Here is a 19,535-nt window from a genome sequence, read left to right as displayed (position 1 = left end):
TAAGGATGATGTTTGATGAAACGGGAAGTAAACTTTAATCTTCGTCTTGGTACCGGGTACTCCAACCACCAGCTCCAGCTCCATCCCCATTTCACCTCATAAACAAACAGAACCTCACGCGCTCACGCGACCACGGGCGTCGCAAATCCACCGTGACTTCCTCCAGCAGGTCAGCCTGGCATTGAAAGAAGTGAAAGCTATACAGCACCTATCCGACTGTCGCACGCCTCTACCTTCGCCCTTTCCCCTCAAATTGCGATGATCGGACGAACCATGCTACGCTGGCCAGCGTCGACGCGCGTGCTATCCACGGCGCTACCTCATACGGCTCCAGTATCAACACGAATCCTGGCGATCCGTACCTATGCGACACCCGGCCGGCCCAAGAGTGTCGTTGGTGAGCCTTCCCGCCCAGTGAAGCGCGCCGTCAAACGCGCCGCCGCTAAGCCCGCCGATGGCACGTCGGCGGCAGAGAAGAAGCTCGCTGCTAGTAAGCGCAAGGCGGCCGCGAAGAAATCGCAGATTGTCTTGACAGAGGAGCAAAAAGCGGAACAGAAGGAGCGATTGGCAAAGGCACAGGCCGCCATGAAGGAGCGCCAAACCAAACAGAAGGCAGATGCAAAGAAGCGCGTCGAGAAGGATAGGGCCGTGGTGCTCAAGAAGCTTGCGCTCGATCCCCCAAGTCGTTACAAACCCAGCGCATACACTTGCTTCACGTCCGAAAAGATCAAGGCATCGGGTTCTCTCACTGATGAGGATGGTCGAAAGCACGCCCTTGGGGATCGCATGAGGAGTGTCGCCGCCGAATGGAAAGCCCTCGGCCCGGCAGATATCGAGGTTCGTACTCGGCGATACATTGTTTGATTTCAACCACTTACACTCACGCAGCACTACAACCACATCGCGCGTCTCAAGACTGAGGCAGCCAATGCCGCGTACAAACGCTATGTCGAGAGCTACACGCCTGAACAGATTCGTCAAGCCAATGCTGCACGAAAGCAGTTAAACAAGAAGAACCCGACGAAGGCTGGTAAGGGTCTCAAGTATCGGGAGATTCAAGATGAGCGTATCGTCACGAGACCTCGAAACTCATTCATTCTATTCGCCCTCAGTCGCCTTCCCAGCGCCGACTTCAAAAATATCTTGGCAAAGGACCGCATGCAGCTGATTGGCAAAGAGTGGAACGCGTTGTCTGCTGATGAGAAGGCGGTGCGTATTGCCGGAATGAATGTCGCTGCCCATCACTCGAGTGCTGACATTTCTTCACCGACAGAAATTCGAAGAGTTGGCCAAACAAGACAAGACTCGCTATCTCGAGGAATTCAAGAACACTTACGGCTACGAATATGGAACGGAAATCAAGTCACCTGTTGCAGCAGCTGCTTGATCGCCGAGATGTATGACGATTGTCGACGCGAGTATTGCTGGGAGGAGGAATGGCTGAGTGGGCAGGGAAGTGTGATTTTCTTTGTCAGCGTTGTTGATGGATTGCGCCCTGGTGAGGGGTCAGGGGGCTACGTATATGCTGGAAGGCTGGTGAGGAGAGAGAACAGGCGGAATTCGCTGGGGCAAGCCTGCTTTGTTCTTGACACAGTGAGAATGGACTGTAACTTATGCTTGCAAAGCTTCGTATATCGCACTCTACTGATTAATCGACTGGAACTGGAAGTTCCAATTCATATCCATTCTAGGCTGGTATGCAAGCTTGCCGACCAGTCGTTGACATTCAACTTTGACAGTGCAACAGACGAGACATCAATGTAACTTAGACCAGACAATTAGAGCAGGTTGAACCTGGGCTGTGTGGATGTTGAGGACGTGCCCAGCATCATGAGATAGGGCGGCCAAGCGGCCAGCTTCATTCTTGCTTTTTGCACGTCTTGTAGGATCAAACATCATTTTGACCACTCTGGAAGAACAACTGCGCTGCACGCAAGAAGCGACGATGGGGAAACCTCAAGTTCTTTTCATCGGGAAAATCTACCAGTACGTATGACATGTTGACGAAGAGGAAAATCTGGCGTTTCCTGGAAAGAGACATTTATTTTCATTTCTGATCGAATATCTGAAAGACCAAGGCTGACCTCACAGCGCCCACAATGCTTACAACGATCTCGCCGCGGATGTTGAGATCATCACTTCCAATGCCTCATGCAGAAGCGAGTTCATTGAAGAGTGCAAGAGCGGCAAGCTCGACAATGTCGTTGCAGTGTTTCGCACCTTTGTCTCCGTTTCCATTACCGGCCTGTGGGATGCAGAATTGGTGAATGCTTTACCGCAGAGCATCAAGTTCTGCTGTCATAACGGAGCGGGATATGACCAGATCGATGTCGCTGCTTGCGTGAGTCGTTCAAGAGTAGAGATCATTCTCGACTTGTAGATCAACCAAGCTGACCCTCTTGGTTTTCAGTCAGCGCGGGAACCTCCTCTTCGGGTGTCAAATGTGCCTACTGCAGTGAGTCAACGACGAGAACTTAGTGTGGGATGGGTTATATGTTAATTATGCTTACCGTTCCACAGGTAGACGATTCCACTGCCGACACAGCAGTGTTCTTGCTCCTCGGAGCATTGAGAGGTTTCAATTATAGCATGTCCACGCTCCGAGAGGGAAAATGGCGAGGTTTGTCGTCTAGTCGATACACCTGTCGAACGAGATACACAAACTAATCCAATGTACCAGGAAACCCGAGCGCACCAATGGGCCACGATCCACAAGGAAAAGTCATTGGTATTCTTGGGATGGGAGGTATCGGACGAAACATGAAGAAGAAGACTGATGCTTTTGGCATGACAACCATGTGCGACTCCTTCTCCAACTCTCTTTGAAGCAAGCTAACGAATTCTCGAAAGCTACCACAACCGCAACAAACTCAGCGATGAGTTAGCCGGAGGAGCACAGTACGTTTCCTTCGACGAACTCCTCGCCCAGTCAGATGTCATCAGTCTGAACCTCCCCCTCAACAAACACACGCATCACATCATCAGCGCAGAACAATTCGCAAAAATGAAGAAAGGAGTCATCATCATCAACACCGCACGTGGAGCTGTCATGGATGAAGACGCTCTAGTCCAAGCCCTAGAATCGGGGCAAGTAGGATCTTGTGGACTAGACGTCTTCGAAGAGGAGCCGAAAGTCCATCCAGGACTTCTTGCAAATCCTAGTGTTATGCTTTTACCGCATATGGTAGGATTCCCCCGACTTCAGTCTATAAACGCTGTATGCTGATCTACAACACAGGGAACGCATTCGATTGAAACGTACATCAAGATGGAAACTTGGGCGCTCGACAATGTACGACAGGCCATCGAGTATGGAACGCTCAAGAGTCCTGTAACGGAGCAGAAGGATCTATGATATTGAGCATTCTTTGGAATAGGGAAAGCAGGGGGCGGACTCGAAAGTACGTGTTTGAATCTCGATCAACACGGAAATCATTAGAGGCTTCGAGTCCTCCAAGTCAGCACAGTGCTTCGGAGTTCTGAAAAGAGTCAGATCCAAAATCATCAACTCACCTTCTCGTCAAAACATGAAATCACTGCCTTGTAGAACTTGAAGCGACAAAATTTGCGCACGAAGGCTAGAAAGTGCTCGCTCGCTAATTTCGAAAATGCGCCCCATATGCTTAACAAGGAGAATATGCCGAACTGCGGCAAGTCGCTGTGTCTGCCACAATCATGCACAATCAAGTTGAGCTACGAAGCAGCTGGTTCCGGTGAACTCCCACAACCTATCCGTTGGTCGAAATGTACTGCTGATCAGTACCAGAAATCTCGTCTTACTGCTTCTGCAGCTTCCAACTCCGCATAGACATTGAACAGATCCGCTGGATGACCTGCGACGTTCCTCGCTGCTCTTCGTTCTCAACGAATTGATGAGCGACCTTGAGCTTATTGAGATCATCGGCGACATCATTGTTCGAAGCCGAGATGTGTCTTTGGGGATCGAAGCTTGGCAGACGGCCGCCAATGTGTCGAGCGATGGCGATAGAATAGAGCACGTCGCGATTCTCCAGCATGGCGAGTATACCTCTGATCACTGCCAAGCTTTCGTTGACGCCCTGCAGGCCGGAAGTCTGATCGTCTCGATAGCTGACGAACTTGGACAGGTGATGCCAGAACGATCGCTCGTTGTACTTCTGATTTACTGCGGAAGAGTCCTGCGCTGGAGTGGAGGGCGTCTGCGCTTGAGGTGAAGGTGAAACTTTGTTCGGATCCAGGAATTGGCCAGTCATGAGACATTCGAGGCTATCCACCCGAGGTAGCAACTCTGCTAGTGGTGGGTCCATCTCGCCATTGGTACAATAGGTAGCAGCATGGCGTGGTAAACACGCCAACTGCCACACCAAGCGAGCCTCGAGCGATATGATGGCGTTATTATCGACATCTTCCTTGGCAGACATTTGCTCAATGACCTGTGTAATAAAATCCTGAAGCACCGGATGGTAGTTTAGATAGGCCGGGCCTTGCCGTGAATACCAGCCCGTCTCGAATAAGCGGTCAAGACCTTGGGCGTAGTTGAACTTGTAGAACTGGCCAATTTGTTCCTGAGTTGTGGATGTCACGGGAGGCGGCGCTTCTCGCAATTGGAAGCGCGGCGGGACATCATTGATAGCGAACAAGTCATCGATTCGAAGCTGCTTGACTGCGGTCAGATGTCAGCACTGCATAGTGAAAGCGAGTCGACGTGACATACCATTCCGCTGTGGCTGCAAGGCCGCCGGATAGTTGCTGCTATGCGCCATGCGAGATAATTGGGGTGATCTAGTACTCAATTCGGGATCCAACGGAGAGCTATAGCCGTAGCTGGAATCAGGGCCTCGTGGTTGTGCAGAAGCGAAAGGAGCCCCGGCTGAAGGGTAGGGCGGCGTCTGCCATTGAGGAGCATGTCAGCGGTGATGCTCCAAAAGGAACAATGCGCGACAGAGTTGACAGCGATCGGCTCGTGTCACAAGTAAGCGTTGGAGTCACTCACTTGATAAGGGTTGGAGGGTAAGGAAGAAGGTACGGGGCCGCCTTCATGTGGTGGTGGTTGTTGGTGGTACTGCTGTTGCTGGACCGGCCGTTGCTGAGATTGGAGCTGATGCTGCTGCTGGTGCTGCTGATGCTGCTGTTGATGCTGCTGTGGCTGTGGCTGCGGATGTAATTGTTGTTGTTGTTGGTGCTGCTGCTGCTGCTGTTGGTGTTGTATATGTTGAGGGTGTTGAGGGTGATGAGGCGGGAGAGGTTGAATGTTGGCCGGCTGAATCGGCGTCTGCTTGAAGATGGGGTCGTAGCCCAAACACTCTCGTTTTGATTTTTGACAATTTCGACAAGTCGGATGCCCTTCGTCGCACTGATGCAAGAGTTAGCCAAGTGTCGCGTGATGTCGTCTCGTAAGTGCAGGCGGTGCGGTCGAGAAGAAGTGCGGACTAGTTAGAGATTTAGGCCTTCGCTTGTCGGAAACGTGCCGACCAGCTCTGGAAGCAGACCTTGGACGGACGATACGTCCGCTTGCCGCATAAACGTTGATCCTCGTGTCTTGCCATCCATACCGCTCTTCAACGTGTTGTCACTAGTTCCATCGACGCATGCAGGCATACTGGCACCACGCCCGCACGACTTGCCTGTACCGCGCCCGCGCGCACACAGCTTCACTAACCTTGATGCGCCGTTTACGACATGTGAGGCAGCCGGTCTTGGTCCGCCGCTTGATCTCCTTCTTGTGTCGACCGCCCGATATCTGCCGCTCGGATGGAGTCTGCGGCTGGATGGGATATCGCATCGCGCCATTACTCTGCCCGTTGGCCGCCTGAATTTGCACCTGCTGGTTGTTCGCCATGTGCTGAACTGGCGGCGCGCTCTGGTACTGGTACTCTGTCGGATAGGGCGAAGGATGGTGCGACTGGCCCGCTGCGCCATTGCTGAGCGTCGCCGCAATGTACTGTCGTGGCTGCGACTGCATGCTCGGTGCCGGTGGGTCGAAATGTTGTATTGGAGGAAGAGACATTACGTTCGGAGGCGCCGCAGATCCCGGCTGCTCGTTGGGCTCGTTGGGAGGGGCGTACTGTCTGTACGCGCCCGCAATATCATGCGCCCTGCTGGCGGCTGAAGAGACAAAGAGCGGTTCTGCCACGCTCTTCCCATCACTCTTTAACGTCAACCCTAGGAAACTACTGTAGCGAAGCGAAGCGAGCGTGTGGGGCGTGCGCTAGCATATCCTTCCCGTCCGGGTCCGTTCACCTTTATTGATTGGCAACAGCAACATCTCCTCCCTGTCCTGTGGTGAGGACAACCGAGCCCTTCGCACCGCTCCCTCGCTACACAGAATACGACCTGCTCCATCGACTGCCAATCTCCGCACTCAGGACGAGATGTTGTAATCATGATCGAACCCACCCAGCCCTGTTCCTGTTGTAGCCGAGCACACACCGGCCTCTAACTCGTTTCACACTAGCACCGCAATCAAGTGCTTGAGCACGAATCAGCGGGCATATCCACCACAACATCCTTGATCCCTCCACAACGTGACTGTTGAATGACAGCTCGTTTACACCCCAGTCAATTTTCCAAATCGCCTATCGACATGCGTCAACGTGCATCTAGCAGACACCAGTCAGTCCGCAACAGGATCGCTGGATGACCAGACGCTCCACAATGCACATTGAGCTCACTCGTTCATGCGGGTGTTGAGTCCACCAAGGCAGCAGCCACCCATCGACCCACCACGGCCGTAAAGTCGTCATACCAAGAAGCTGWAGCAACACCTCTCMTTCGACAACGGACCGTGATTCGCCTTCGAGAGGCGCGTCGCTGGTGATGCGCGCAGGCATGAAGAAGTGCGCATCACGCTCATGCGGCTGAATGTGGACGCATGTGGAAAGAAATGGACCTTCTGAGATGSCCAGCTTTTTGAAATGATTAATCATGGTAAAGTGCGGTATTTGCGTCCGGCAGAGGCAGTCTCCCAACTCCGCAGAAACTCCGCCGGCCCAAGTGATTGATTGCTTGCGACCCTCAAAGCGCGTGAGCCGCCGATGCGTGCACTCTGTCACCTCTGCGCATGTGAATGCCATGGAAATGCGCCGAAAGGCCAAAGTGGAGTGCTTCGCTGGTATACATTTGTGCATTGTCTATCACAACACATGCATCGAACCCTGATCCAGTCCACTGTCCCACCCACCCATAGACTCCATCACAGAATTCCACTCAGCATCAGACATACCGGCCATAACATCTCCCATATCACCACCACCAATCAAGGTGCTAAATCCACTCCCCTGCGCCACAGCGTCAGGAACGCCCTGGACTTCGCTGCCCCAATCGTGTGGCGCGATGAAAGCTCCACCAGGTTGCTGCACACCTTGCAGACTATATCTTGAAGCTGGGAACGCAGGATCGAACATGGGGTCCACCTGAAGTTGCTGTTGTGGCGAGTATGTTGTACTAGACGCATGTGAGGATCTTCCCTTCCGTGAGTTGGAGCCGGAAGCTTGCTGATCGCCTTTGTTCGTCTCTGGACCTGTATCCATCTCAAAGATGAACGCCTCAGACATTCGCTGTCGGCATGGTACGTTCAAATGTGTCGTGCCGAGATTTGTACTGCCATTCATCTGTCCTGCGCCATCCGAATTGGCCGTGGCATCACTTGGATCGATGATGTTTTGGGTTGGGCTGTTGAATGCTGCTAGACCTTGGTCTCCGTAGGTAGGTGGGCCGCCACCTTCCATTGGCAATAGTCCGTTTATGGCACAATCTTCGGAGAAATCGTCGAATATTGCCGATTTGCTCTTCTGCTGGACTCGAAGATCATCCAGCGCGGCACTCTCCAAATCGACGTCCAACTGTACCAAGAATGATTCGGTCAGTGGATTCTTGCGTTTGATCGCGTGCATGGCAGACAGAAGGAATCGCAGCGATRCCCCGACTTGGTGGTCGTTGGGTCTTGATCTTAAATACTGTACGAAGACCCGAGCCGCGACGTATAGACAGAATGACAAGAACGGATTCATCTACATGGCAAATTAGCTCTGTCCTTTACGTATTTGATTGAGACACTTGCAGCGGACAGATCAAGATGACTGATCGTGCGCATGATACTTGCAGTCTCCGCCGCTGCCGTTAAGCAGCGAACCTTGCTCTCAGCAGAGATGCGAGCAGGAATGCGATTCTTATGGTTGTCTGCTTTGTATATAGCCGCCTGAAATTTGTTAGCTGCAACGCCCGCTCAGACTCCCACGATACATACCTGATGCAAGCAGATTGTCGAAGTATGGATGTTCATATTAAGAAAGACTATGTTGGGATTATTCAATCCCATCGGCAGTCGTACCTGATCAGGTATCGACAGTGATGTGTTGAGCAAGATTGAGTCCAAATCTCGATGTCGTGTCCAGAATTCTCCGTTCAAGTCATCGTCCTGATCCCTCGGACCAGGTCGATGGAGGTGGGTAAGATTGCGGCCGAACAGACATGCCATGAGCACGACACCTCCAAAGCTCGAAAGATCTGCTGGTCCAGACGGCTCAAGAGCATCCTCGAGGAATGGCTTACTCTCCGGCTTGGTCATGTCAAACGCTTCCTCACTGCCGGGCATTCTGGTCTTGATGTCAACTTCTTCAATCGACATGGGCCATCCCGTTCCGATCGAAGAGTACCGATCAACGCAAAAGCACGCCCAGAAAGTTCGTCTTCGTTCCTCTTGCTCGGTCCAATCCCTCACTTGAGGTAAGCATTGCTTGACTTGCATGGTTGCTACATCCAGTCGGTTCAAGCCCATCATGTGCGCCATGCGAGAAGCTCTACCAGAAGACATCCAAGCTCGCGGGAAATACATGTTCTTGAACTCGTACGTCGCGAGCAGGACCCATGTTTGGACATGTGCTACTGTGAGCATGCTCTCGCCATGACCTTTCATCTCGTCCTGTTGAATATACTTGCGAGCACGATGGTAGAAATGTTCTTTGACGCCTTCGTACTTGTCTGTTAGGGCTGCAGCATTACACCACATGGCGTATCGCAAACAGACTGGAGGTCTTGTATGGGGTGCTAAATGCATCGCCGCGTAATATCGTGGTCGATGCATCATTGGCAGCCTGAAATATTCAGTATCTTTTCTGTGAGGATGAAAGTAATACTTACGAGGTGTGGAACTTCTCGAAATATATCTGATTGAGCTCGTCGACGACCGACTGAATGGGCAGAGGCTCATCAAGACCCAAGGAGATCAATTCCCATGGATATGTTTCTTCTGCAGGAACAGTGCCGTCGCCAAAGATATCCGAGGCGGATGTAGACAGAAACGGCATTGCTTGCGCCGGCATCTCATATTGTGGCCCGTCAACGGGATACACGGCGGGAAGTACAATATCATTGCTCTCATTTGACGGACGGTCGCTCCTCTCAGTGCTGGTCACCGCTGGCGGATCACCTTTCTTCAGCAACGTCTCGACTTGCGCCAATCTGGCTTCCAAAAGCTTTACATAGCCTCTCTTCGGACCTATCCAAACTGTTCAGCATGTTGATTGCTAAGCCGATCCACACAAAACACATACCACTCTTCTTTCGCACCTCGTCATACGAGCAGAAATGCTTTAATCGCGAACAAGTGGAACAGGCAGGCTTCGCTCCGTCACATTTGAGCTTCCTCCTGCGGCAAAGAGTACAAGCTGCACATCGCTTGGCTTTCGAGGGGGCCTGTACATTCTCGTCGGAATCCTTTCGTCCATTGGAGTTGTTGGTAACTTGCTGCGAGAGGTCGTTGAAGTAATCCTCACCCGGAGATTCGCCTCTTGTGTCATCCATCCTTGTCAGCTTTCGACGAGGACAGAAGTGCGCCGAGGGAAGGAGTTGTTGCAACGCTATGACCTTTTTTCTTCTTCTTTTAGAGCTCAGATATTACCAAACAGTATGCCAGTCGACCGCGATGATCAGAAAATTCAGCTGATGCTCAACCATTATGCATGTATGATCCTTCGAAGCACGCGTACATCCCCGGTTGCCTCTGGAGGATGCAACTCATGGGATCGACAACATTGCTTACGAAATCTAAGACTCAACTCATACCACCTACAACCACCGCTGTAGCTACCATCCAGTCATTTTCCAGTTCAACAAGCCTACACATTGATAGCCTTCCAACCAACGTGTCAAGAAAGAAAGCATGTAAGTGAAGAAGACTTTCTTTCGTGTGCTCATGCTACAACTCCATAACAAGCCATGAAAACACGCTCCCAGAGCGCCCATGCTCCCCGAAACTCCGATGCTCCCTCTAATAAACAGGTTTGGAAACGTTTGCATCGAAATTGATCCAATGCGACATCGAGAGACACCTTCCCGAGATTCTGTTGTTCTTCTGTCGACAATCCTAGGTCGACGTTCTCCGCGCGTTAATCAAAGCAAACGGCGCTGAGACATGCCAGCAAGCTTGCCCGCACTCAGTACTGCCTTGATCCGCAAATTACAAAACGCCGTAAGAAAACGCCTCCCAAACGCTCACAACCCCATCGATGTGTCACCTTCGTGGACAGATCCACGAGGTCCTACACGAGGACGTCCGAAATCTAAAGAGCGACGCACACTCGGTGAGCCCTCTGCAGGCAATGTGCGAGCTGCGATGACATCTTAGCAAGGTTCGCGACAATACTATGAGCGAGGAGTCTTGCCACCACTTGAGTGCGCAGTCACATCGCCAAGGTATGTCGGAGCCCACTTCTTCGCCCACTGGCGGAGGACAATGGAAGCTAAAGGAGGGTCAGCAAAGTGCACATGCGTATGGACGAAGACGGTTGCTTACCCTTTAAGAACTTCTTTGAAGCGTACTTGCGGAAGAAAGCCTCATGTATGACTGGTGACGACAGGTAGTCCRCCATCAGCTTGAACACGGGCTGAATCTCCGACTCAGTGTAGCCAGCGTACTTGGCCAGAGTGCAATCCCATTCGCCGCGATCGAGAGCGAGACGAGCGAGATACATTGCGGCTGCAGCAACCTGCGAAGGCGGGTGCTTCAGGAAGCGGTGGTCTAGACAACCGATCTCGAGGAGATATTTGCCGAGTGTGCGGGTCTGGATGTCGTAGTTGTCTGCCTTGGAGATACGACGGAGGAAGTTCATTGGGTTGGGGTAGGAGAGATCGTAGTCGAGGGTGGTCAAGACGAAGCGCTCTGCAGAAAGGATCTCGGTGTCCTTGAAACCATCGTCGGCGACGTGGACGAAGTTCTGGACATGTGGCGACAGGACCTCCTCGTACTTGGACGCGATGAACATGGCAGTGACGCCAACGAGCTGGAGACGATCAAGCTGGACGACCTTGCAAGAGAGGAAGCGGTCGATGATGTTGACAGCGAGGAAGAGAGTCTCCGGGAGGAGGCGGAACCGAGTGTGGACCTCCAACAGCCAATCAACCAGGATGCCACGCATCTTCCACTCGAGCTCGCCTTGGTTGTCCATGTAGTCGGCATTGGGCATGGTGGAGATCTCAAGCTCCTTCATGTAGTCAAAGATCTCATGCACGTACTCTGCGACCATGAGGGGGTCGTCCAAGTCTTCAGTGTCGAGGTCCTTGGCATCCTTGGTGAATTCCTCGAGGGACATCTCTGCATCATCTTCCTCATACTCCGAGTCGATCTCAACAGTCTCAATGGGAGCCGTCACGACCTTGGTAGACGACTTGCGTTTGGGCGCAGCACTAGCGCCGTTCTTGACCGGAGGTGCATTCTCTACATCCTCCTCATCATCCTCCACCACGCGTTTTGGCTTGGTGGATGACAGATCTCTCTTTTTGCTTGCAGGACCGGTGAGGCCATTGCCTTGGCTGACGGGACGCTTTAGGCCCGAAGACGCGTTGTTCGTGGTCTTGCTGCCCAGCGCAGTGCGGGTCGATGTGGTGCGCGCAGGCTGTTTCTGAATGCCCTGCGGCTTTGAGGTCTTGGACAGGCCACCCTTGGCCAATGGGTCCTTCTTTGCATCCCCCTTCTCGACATTGCCCTGCTTGGCAACATTGCTCACGTCTCCTAGGACGGCTCGCGTGCGGCCAAGGGTGGCAGCAGTTGTGAGGGTAGCGGTGGAACGCTTGGTGCCGAGCGCGGCCTTCTTTGGTGGGTCACCAACAGCATTGCTGTCCAGCGCAGCAGCTTTGGCACGCGTCAGACGAGTGGTACCGACATTCTCCGCGTTCTCGTCGTTCACGGCCCGCCTTGCAGGTCGTGCCTAGCAAGAAAGTTAGCAATATGCACCGCGACGGTGAGATCACCTGCAGCGGGACAGTACATCACTTACGGGAGGCATTGTGGGTATGTGTGGATGTTTGGATTAACACGCGTAGACTCGGAAGGTATGAGGCACGCGTAAGTGCAAGYTAGGCGCTGTTTTGACGGACTATCAAACTTTCACGTCAGCTTTGTTTTGCACGTCATCAGACGGCGTCGACGACGCGGTGGAGCTCACATATGATGCCGTGATGCAATGCCAATGGTCAGCAGTGCGCGGGCGAGGCGGTCGAGGGTTTGTGCGGTTGAGTATGTCGGTGTATCAACATGGACTGCTGGTGGATGGCTGAAGGTGTAGATGCTGCGTAAAGGACCTGCGAAGACTGCGGTGGATCGGGCTGCAAAGATGCACGCGCTGCAGTGGACGAGAACCAACGAGGCAGACGGGGCAGACCAGACGGACAGGTGCTGATGGTGTTAAGAGCGTGTGATGTTGGTGCAGGATGGTTGGAAAGGTGTTGTTGACGCGCCCTGGCTTCGTGAGTGAGGTTCGATCGGATCGACTGTGCTCTTCGCGGCTTCAGCGGGAGGGACCGAGCGCTCGCTTGTTTACGCGATGAAGTTTCCGATGGCGTCGGGCGGTCAAACGCGAGATGTTCGTGTTGCGAGCAGTGCAAAGGTAAAATACAGCAAGCAGCTTGAGGCTACGCGTGAGAAATGTCGACAACCAGCTTTTGTCTGCAGCAGAAGAGAGGATCGTGGCTGACTCTTACCGTGGTTGCGATGGACAACGGGGGAAGGAACGCGATTCTCGGCGTCATTGGCATTCACACCGCCTGCCCATTCGAGATTTGACTAAGCTGCACCCGCCATTGAAGTGAAGCATGTTCACTTGATGCAGCACCCGCGCCATCGCCGAGAATCATCCCACTTCCACCTGCGTTCGTGGTAGCAATCCACGAGCAGTTGGATGATCATGTTGCAGCCGCGGATACGAGCGGTGTGCATATCTKGCCGCTCGCTGACATCCTCCTTGCGGCGGACATATGCCACCGAAGCGACTCCCATCCAGGCCGCGACTGTCACTCCAGATGCCGTCGCCTTCACACCATCTTCGGCGCCAATGCGTAAGCAGGGCGGATTCCAGATGAAGACGTACAAGCCGCGCACACCAGGTCTGCGACATCTCAAGCGCCCCATTAATGATCATCTCTGGAAGGGCAAACCTCATGCAAAATTGACATTTGCCAAAATCGGACATGGCAAGGGAGGGCGGAACAACTCAGGACGAGTGGTTATGAGACATCGTGGTGGTGGTCACAGACGGAGAATTAGGACTGTTGATTTCACGCGAATGGAGCCTGGCAAACACTTGGTGGAGCGCATCGAGTATGATCCCAATCGCTCGGCACATTTAGCGCTGGTGGAGAATCCGAAGACGAAGGCCAAGAGCTACATCATTGCAGCCGAGGGTATGCGTGCAGGAGATGTTGTCGAGTCCTATCGGTCTGGCATTCCACAAGAGTTGCTGGCTAGTATGGGAGGTGTGATGGATCCTGGTATGCTCGCCGCAAAGACTGCATTCCGAGGCAACTGCTTGCCTCTGCACATGGTACCTCTGGGGACTCAGGTCTTCAATGTGGGCTCAACTCCTGGCAAGGGCGCGGTTTTCTGCCGCAGTGCTGGAACTTATGCTACAGTCGTGGCGAAGGAGGAAAGGGGAAAGAAAGTGGTGGATGTCACGGTCCGACTACAAAGTGGTGAGATCCGCAAGGTCAGCAAAGATGCATGTGCTACTATTGGCGTGGCAAGCAATCCGCATTGGCATTTCAGGCAACTTGGAAAGGCTGGCCGGAGTCGTTGGTTGAACATCCGGCCTACAGTCCGTGGTGTGGCGATGAACGCAGTCGACCATCCTCACGGTGGTGGTCGTGGTAAGAGTAAGGGTAACGTGCATCCAGTGTCTATCTGGGGCACTCCGGTACGTTCAACTATCTCCTTGTGCGAAGACTAGCACTAACGACTTCTGCAGGCCAAAGGAGGTTACAAGACGAGGAAAAAGCGCAACCCCAACAAGTATGTTGTTACAGAGAGAGTGCGCAACCAGGGAAAGCGACGGGCCAAGAACTAGTTATGTTGTATATTGTGGTGTGGAGACTGGTCATGCATACCAGGGAGTTGCGGCTCTGTATATCTATCAATGTTATGCCAACATGCCCCTGTACTTTGAATATTTGCGAAGCTAGCTCAAAATCTGGGGAACCGCGGCAAGTTACGTCGTCCATCTCGAGTGCCCTGCGAGAAACACGCCTGCATCTCGTGACATCCACCATCAATGTCTCCCATAGATGATCACTATCCACAATCCTGCGCATTTTGCGCGATAAGGTAAGTTTACGCATGGGCAAAAATTTCAAGCGATTCCCGAAACATTTTTCCCTCTCGCATGTACGGCGCGGCATTTCGCAGCGGAGACAGTGAGGCTCTAAAGCGAGACGATGGAACGGACTGCGAAAGCTGCTAACAATCATCTCCCCCTCTCAGCAAAACATATGCGCCAGACTCATCATCACCAGTCCCAAGCGCCCCTAATCCCGAATTCCTCGACCCACAATGCCATCTAATACTCTCCACCAAACTGGTGCTCGCATTCCTCGACATAATGCCCATAGCACCCGGCCACATACTCCTCACAACGCGTAAACATTATCAGAAGCTCTCCGACATACCCAATACAAGTGGCAGCTCCCAAGACTGGGTCCGACGGCGAGAAGCCGCCGAAGCTCGCGAAGCAGCGCGAGAATTAGGAGAGTGGTTGCCCGTCATATCGCGGGCGCTATGTAAAGTCACGGGGATAGAGGATTGGAATATCGTGCAGAATAATGGGGAGAGAGCGGCGCAGGTGGTGCCACATGTGCATTTTCATCTGATTCCGAGATATCAGGAGCGGAATGGGAGTATTAACCATGGGATGTTGAAGAGTTGGACGATGTTTGGGAGGGGTTCGAGGGAGGATCTGGATGATGATGAGGCGGCGCTGCTGGCGGGATTGTTGAGGGAGGCTATAAAGAAGGAGATTGAGGGCTGGCATGGGCAGTCGAAGTTGTGATGGTGAAGTGGACTGAGGAGGAGGAGCATAAAATACCCATGAGAATCTGCTTGTTAGGGAGATTGCACTTTTTAGACTGAGAGCATGGTATTTGCAACAGCGGCCATGGTTCGTTCTCCCACAGAGAGGCATCGTAATGAACGTCTCTCAAGGGTTTCACGCAACTCGACGCTGCGATCATCAGCAGCAAGCAATAGACTACTCGTAACAAAGATTGCATACCATATAATCTACACAATCTATCACATCCTTGCATTTTTCCGCTAACCAGCAAGGAATGTAATCCAGGTATATGCAAGTCATGCCATGCGGTGTTCGGATCCTCACGGAGACGCGGTCCGATCAACAGATCTCGATTGCGATTAATGAGATCGATTCATAATGACATCAACGCGCCTCACGCGCCTCGAGTCGCTCCCTGAGTCCAATTTTTTGACCAAAACATAGGWGAGTCTTCTTGTGTTGTGTTTTCTTGCTTGCGATCGTAAACTGACCTCACCAATTGCCCATTTGAATGCTGTGTGTTCTACTCGCGCGGCGAACTGAACGACTGCTGCTTGCTTCACCATTTATTCGATTCACTCTACTATTCATTGCCACTTCCAGACGTACAATCGGCATGGCCCCAAAGAGAAAGGCTGCTCTCACAAATGGACATGTCTCGCCGCCACCTCCAAAACGTCGGGCATCAGCGAGGAATATCAGTACTGCTGTGGCGACAGACCCAGATCTTAATGCGGACGTGATCGATGCTCCAGACGCGTTGCGTGCTTCTCCCGATAGTGATRTCAACGAAGAAATTGTCCCTGGCGCTGTGAAGGCGGAAGAATCGCCACTCAGCGATGTGCCAGATTCCATGGAGCCAATTGAGCAGAAAGCGACGAAGAAGAAAGCCCCAAAGAAAGCAAAGGTTGAGAAGGACGATATTGAGACTCCCAAAAAGAAGCCCGCGAAGAAGGCAGCTGTGAAGAAGGAGCCTGGAAGTGCAGAATCGAAGGACACTGTAAAGAAAGAACCCAACGACGACCCAGTCGATCCAGAAGCAGAAGGCGACGATGTCGCAAACGAAGAAGAGATAAAAGAGGCCTTGGGAAGACCTCCACCCGTCAACAGCGACTATCTACCACTACCATGGWAGGGAAGACTTGGATATGCATGTCTCAATACATATCTCCGCAACAGCAATCCGCCCGTCTTCAGCTCTCGAACCTGTCGCATCCAGTCGATCCTCGAACATCGCCATCCATTGCAAGATCCAAGTCAACCAGAACATGCGACCAAGAATAGACCCGACAAGAGCAAGCCTGCAGATGTGGAGCTAGGAAGACGATATGTGGAGGCTTTGGGAGTTGCCAATGCGAAGGATATTGTTAAGATGATTCGATGGAATGATCGATATCATATCAAATTCGTACGTCTCGACTCGCTGTTCGATGGAACCTTGCTAATAATCGATCCTTCAGCTGCGACTGTCTTCAGAGATGTTCCCCTTCGCATCTCATTCCGAGTATGGTTACAAATTGACACCATTCGCCAGCGAAGCTTTAGCAGATGCTGGCAAAGTCATTGCGGAGCTTGGGCATCGAGTCACAACTCACCCGGGACAATTCACACAACTTGGAAGTCCTAGGGCCTCGGTCGTCGAGAACGCCTTGCGTGATTTGAGCTATCATGACGAGTTGCTGTCATTGCTCAAATTGCCTGAGCAGGAGGATCGGGATGCTGTTAGTGAGTACAGACTCTACTAGATCGATGGAAGAACGAAAACATGCATGCTAATGAAGTGTACAGTGATTCTGCACATGGGCGGAATCTTCGAAGGCAAAGCAGAAACACTGGATCGATTCAGGAAGAACTACGCTGAACTTCCCGCTGGCGTCAAGAAGCGATTGGTCTTGGAGAACGATGATGTTTGCTGGACAGTGCACGATCTCCTACCCATCTGTGAAGAGTAAGCACATCTTCACTCCAGCCCGATCTCTCGACCACCACTAACAACCCTTCGCAATAGACTCAACATCCCCGTGGTGCTCGACTTCCACCACCACAACATCCTCTTCGACTCCACCCAGATCCGGGAAGGTACACAAGACATCATCTCCCTCTTCCCCCGCATCAAAGCCACCTGGGACAGGAAACAAATCCGCCAAAAGATGCACTATTCCGAACCTACCCCCGCAGCAATCACAGGTCGTCAACGCCGCAAGCACAATCCTCGAGTCTTTTCGCTCCCTCCCTGTGCGGATGACATGGACCTCATGATTGAAGCCAAAGATAAAGAACAGGCTGTCTTTGAATTGATGCGCAATTTCAGATTGCCAGGCCATAACAGTTTTACTGAGGTATTGCCTTATATGAGGGACGATGATAATAAAGTGGCAATGGCTACTGCCAACAAAAAGAAGAAATCGAGTCAAGATTCGGAGCCTTCATTCGTGGCAAATGATGATGTCGGAATGGGAGGACCTGAAGGCCGTGTGTATTGGCCGATGGGAATGGAAGAGTATCTCCGACCTAAAAAACGTGAAGTCAAGAAAAAGGCAGAGCCGAAATCCTCAGAGCAGTTGAAGAAGCAGGCTTTGGAGCTTTATGTTGCGAGGGAAGCTGAGAAGGCCGCAGCGAAGAATGGAGAGGCTGTGAAAGAGGAGGTCGAGGAGGAATCGGATGTGGAAGCCACGCCTGCGACGAAGAAAGCCAAAGCTGCGATGAAGAAGAAATCTAAAGCTGATGCGCAGAAGGCGGCTGTGAAGGTTGCTGCTGCGGAGATTAAAGCCAATAATGCACAGGAGAAGAAAGTTGTTGGGAAGAAGGGTGGTGGGAAGAAAGTTAAGAAGGAGGTGGAGGAGCCTGTGCTTGAAAGTGAGGAGGAGGATGCAGATGACATGCAGCTGGATGATGAGGATGAGAATATGACAGTTGATGTGCCGGCGGTGAAGGCTTCCAGCAAGCGTGCTGCAGGGAGACGCGGGGGAAAGGCAAAGGTGAATTATAATGAGGATCGTGGTGAGGAATCAGGATGAGCTGTGGCGGGTGATGGAAATCGGCATTCAGCTTGGAATGCTTGATGCCACAGACACTGTTGAACCTAGCAGCGAATCTTCGAAAGCGTTTCCTTAGACTACGACTCGTGTGAGCTCCGTGCAGCTTCAATTTCGATAGGCGCAGAACACTGCCGTTGCCATTAGCAGATGAGGTAGAACAGCCGTGCGATGTCTTTGCGAGTCATATCAACATGCGTGTCGGCGTGGTACTCCGGGTACGATGCGGTAGTTGGCTTTCGCGCTAGGCAATTGATGTCTATGTGGAACGGCGCAGGAGTGGCATGAGTCTTACCGTACACTCACCTGAAGTTTCGCCAGGCTGCGAGGGAGATTTCATTTGTTCGTGCCTCACCGGATGTGAGAACACCACCTGAGCCTTGGGATTCACACCAAGCCTCCAGCATTGGTGGCGGATCGAGAATCCGCAGAGTCGCAATCTTGGATCGGCAACGACATCTGCGCTCATCTCATCTGAAACGTGGTATGTTACCTCTGCCGGAGCACAATCAAGCTCAACACGGCTGGGAGCATTATGCCGCTTGTGGTAATTGCAAGCAATACGGCAGTCCCTGGCACATAGCCAAGACCCGAGCGACGTTCAGCAAACAATGTTTGCGGTCTGAGACATGTGGAGCAGTTCGAGGACCGATCCGCGATATAGAGCTTGGACCCTGCAGGATTAGAGCCGGTCTTCCCGTCCAGCCCAATTTGAGGAAGCGAGGAAGCGAAGAGACCATCTCACCATCTCACACACTAACGTTATCTTTCGGGCACTCGCCTCTTCATCACATGCTGAAACGTTGACTGTGTGGAGCAGTCGCCTCTGCTTCAAACATCCGGGGTAGCACATGTAGGCAGGCACTTGGGTGGAGCTCGCACGGCATTTCAAGGTTCTCTCGTCTAGGTGTGGAGGCCTCGACGCGACTCGTAACGCTGCGTATGCCAATATCCGTGAACATGGGTTCTAGAYGCGCAACGCGCCCTCCTGAGTCGCGACTTGCTTACAAGCCGCGGGATATTGATCATTCGAGATTCGAGATTCAAGRGTCGAGATTGTGGAGATTCCACGGCGCGGAGAGTTCAATTACCATGATGAGCGCCGTCGATGGCGGAGACAGCGCACTTGGGCCGCAAATCGACGGTATGGTCATTTTGGCAGGTCGGGCTCTTCGGCGGCCGTCGCGGTCATCAAGATTCAAGACCC

At 52.5% G+C, this 19,535-nt stretch overlaps 8 protein-coding genes; 5 read left to right on the top strand and 3 right to left on the bottom strand.

Moving 5' to 3' along the window:
- Window positions 1-258: 258 nt before the first annotated feature.
- Window positions 259-1,387, top strand: RCC_02471 (uncharacterized protein; the record flags this gene model as incomplete). XM_023767761.1 has 3 exons in its annotated part: window positions 259-837; window positions 889-1,209; window positions 1,274-1,387. 3 exons carry the CDS (start codon window positions 259-261, stop codon window positions 1,385-1,387), a joined length of 1,014 nt encoding a protein of 337 aa, XP_023623529.1.
- A 558-nt stretch (window positions 1,388-1,945) lies between these two features.
- RCC_02470 (probable glyoxylate reductase) lies at window positions 1,946-3,355 on the top strand (the record flags this gene model as incomplete). XM_023767760.1 has 7 exons in its annotated part: window positions 1,946-1,986; window positions 2,092-2,341; window positions 2,411-2,455; window positions 2,521-2,620; window positions 2,681-2,798; window positions 2,851-3,184; window positions 3,239-3,355. 7 exons carry the CDS (start codon window positions 1,946-1,948, stop codon window positions 3,353-3,355), a joined length of 1,005 nt encoding a protein of 334 aa, XP_023623528.1.
- Window positions 3,356-3,776: 421 nt separating this feature from the next.
- Window positions 3,777-5,986, bottom strand: RCC_02469 (uncharacterized protein; the record flags this gene model as incomplete). XM_023767759.1 has 4 exons in its annotated part: window positions 3,777-4,642; window positions 4,694-4,868; window positions 4,973-5,332; window positions 5,639-5,986. 4 exons carry the CDS (start codon window positions 5,984-5,986, stop codon window positions 3,777-3,779), a joined length of 1,749 nt encoding a protein of 582 aa, XP_023623527.1.
- Window positions 5,987-7,112: 1,126 nt separating this feature from the next.
- On the bottom strand, window positions 7,113-9,780 carry RCC_02468 (related to C6 transcription factor Prf; the record flags this gene model as incomplete). XM_023767758.1 has 5 exons in its annotated part: window positions 7,113-7,988; window positions 8,039-8,176; window positions 8,225-9,071; window positions 9,118-9,475; window positions 9,531-9,780. The coding sequence occupies 5 exons, from the start codon at window positions 9,778-9,780 to the stop codon at window positions 7,113-7,115; spliced, it is 2,469 nt and encodes an 822-aa protein (XP_023623526.1).
- An 840-nt stretch (window positions 9,781-10,620) lies between these two features.
- Window positions 10,621-12,260, bottom strand: RCC_02467 (related to G2/mitotic-specific cyclin-B1; the record flags this gene model as incomplete). XM_023767757.1 has 3 exons in its annotated part: window positions 10,621-10,718; window positions 10,772-12,182; window positions 12,252-12,260. The coding sequence occupies 3 exons, from the start codon at window positions 12,258-12,260 to the stop codon at window positions 10,621-10,623; spliced, it is 1,518 nt and encodes a 505-aa protein (XP_023623525.1).
- An 897-nt stretch (window positions 12,261-13,157) lies between these two features.
- RCC_02466 (related to mitochondrial ribosomal protein L2 of the large subunit) lies at window positions 13,158-14,312 on the top strand (the record flags this gene model as incomplete). XM_023767756.1 has 2 exons in its annotated part: window positions 13,158-14,162; window positions 14,214-14,312. The coding sequence occupies 2 exons, from the start codon at window positions 13,158-13,160 to the stop codon at window positions 14,310-14,312; spliced, it is 1,104 nt and encodes a 367-aa protein (XP_023623524.1).
- A 204-nt stretch (window positions 14,313-14,516) lies between these two features.
- On the top strand, window positions 14,517-15,290 carry RCC_02465 (related to histidine triad protein; the record flags this gene model as incomplete). XM_023767755.1 has 2 exons in its annotated part: window positions 14,517-14,569; window positions 14,726-15,290. 2 exons carry the CDS (start codon window positions 14,517-14,519, stop codon window positions 15,288-15,290), a joined length of 618 nt encoding a protein of 205 aa, XP_023623523.1.
- Window positions 15,291-15,909: 619 nt separating this feature from the next.
- RCC_02464 (related to UV-damage endonuclease) lies at window positions 15,910-18,310 on the top strand (the record flags this gene model as incomplete). XM_023767754.1 has 4 exons in its annotated part: window positions 15,910-16,701; window positions 16,754-17,018; window positions 17,082-17,241; window positions 17,302-18,310. The coding sequence occupies 4 exons, from the start codon at window positions 15,910-15,912 to the stop codon at window positions 18,308-18,310; spliced, it is 2,226 nt and encodes a 741-aa protein (XP_023623522.1).
- Between the last annotated feature and the right edge of the window lie 1,225 nt (window positions 18,311-19,535).

This window comes from Ramularia collo-cygni, assembly GCF_900074925.1.
Source record: "Ramularia collo-cygni strain URUG2 genome assembly, contig: RCC_scaffold03, whole genome shotgun sequence".
Lineage (NCBI taxonomy): Eukaryota > Fungi > Ascomycota > Dothideomycetes > Mycosphaerellales > Mycosphaerellaceae > Ramularia > Ramularia collo-cygni.
This window is presented reverse-complemented; position numbering and strand designations above follow the sequence as displayed.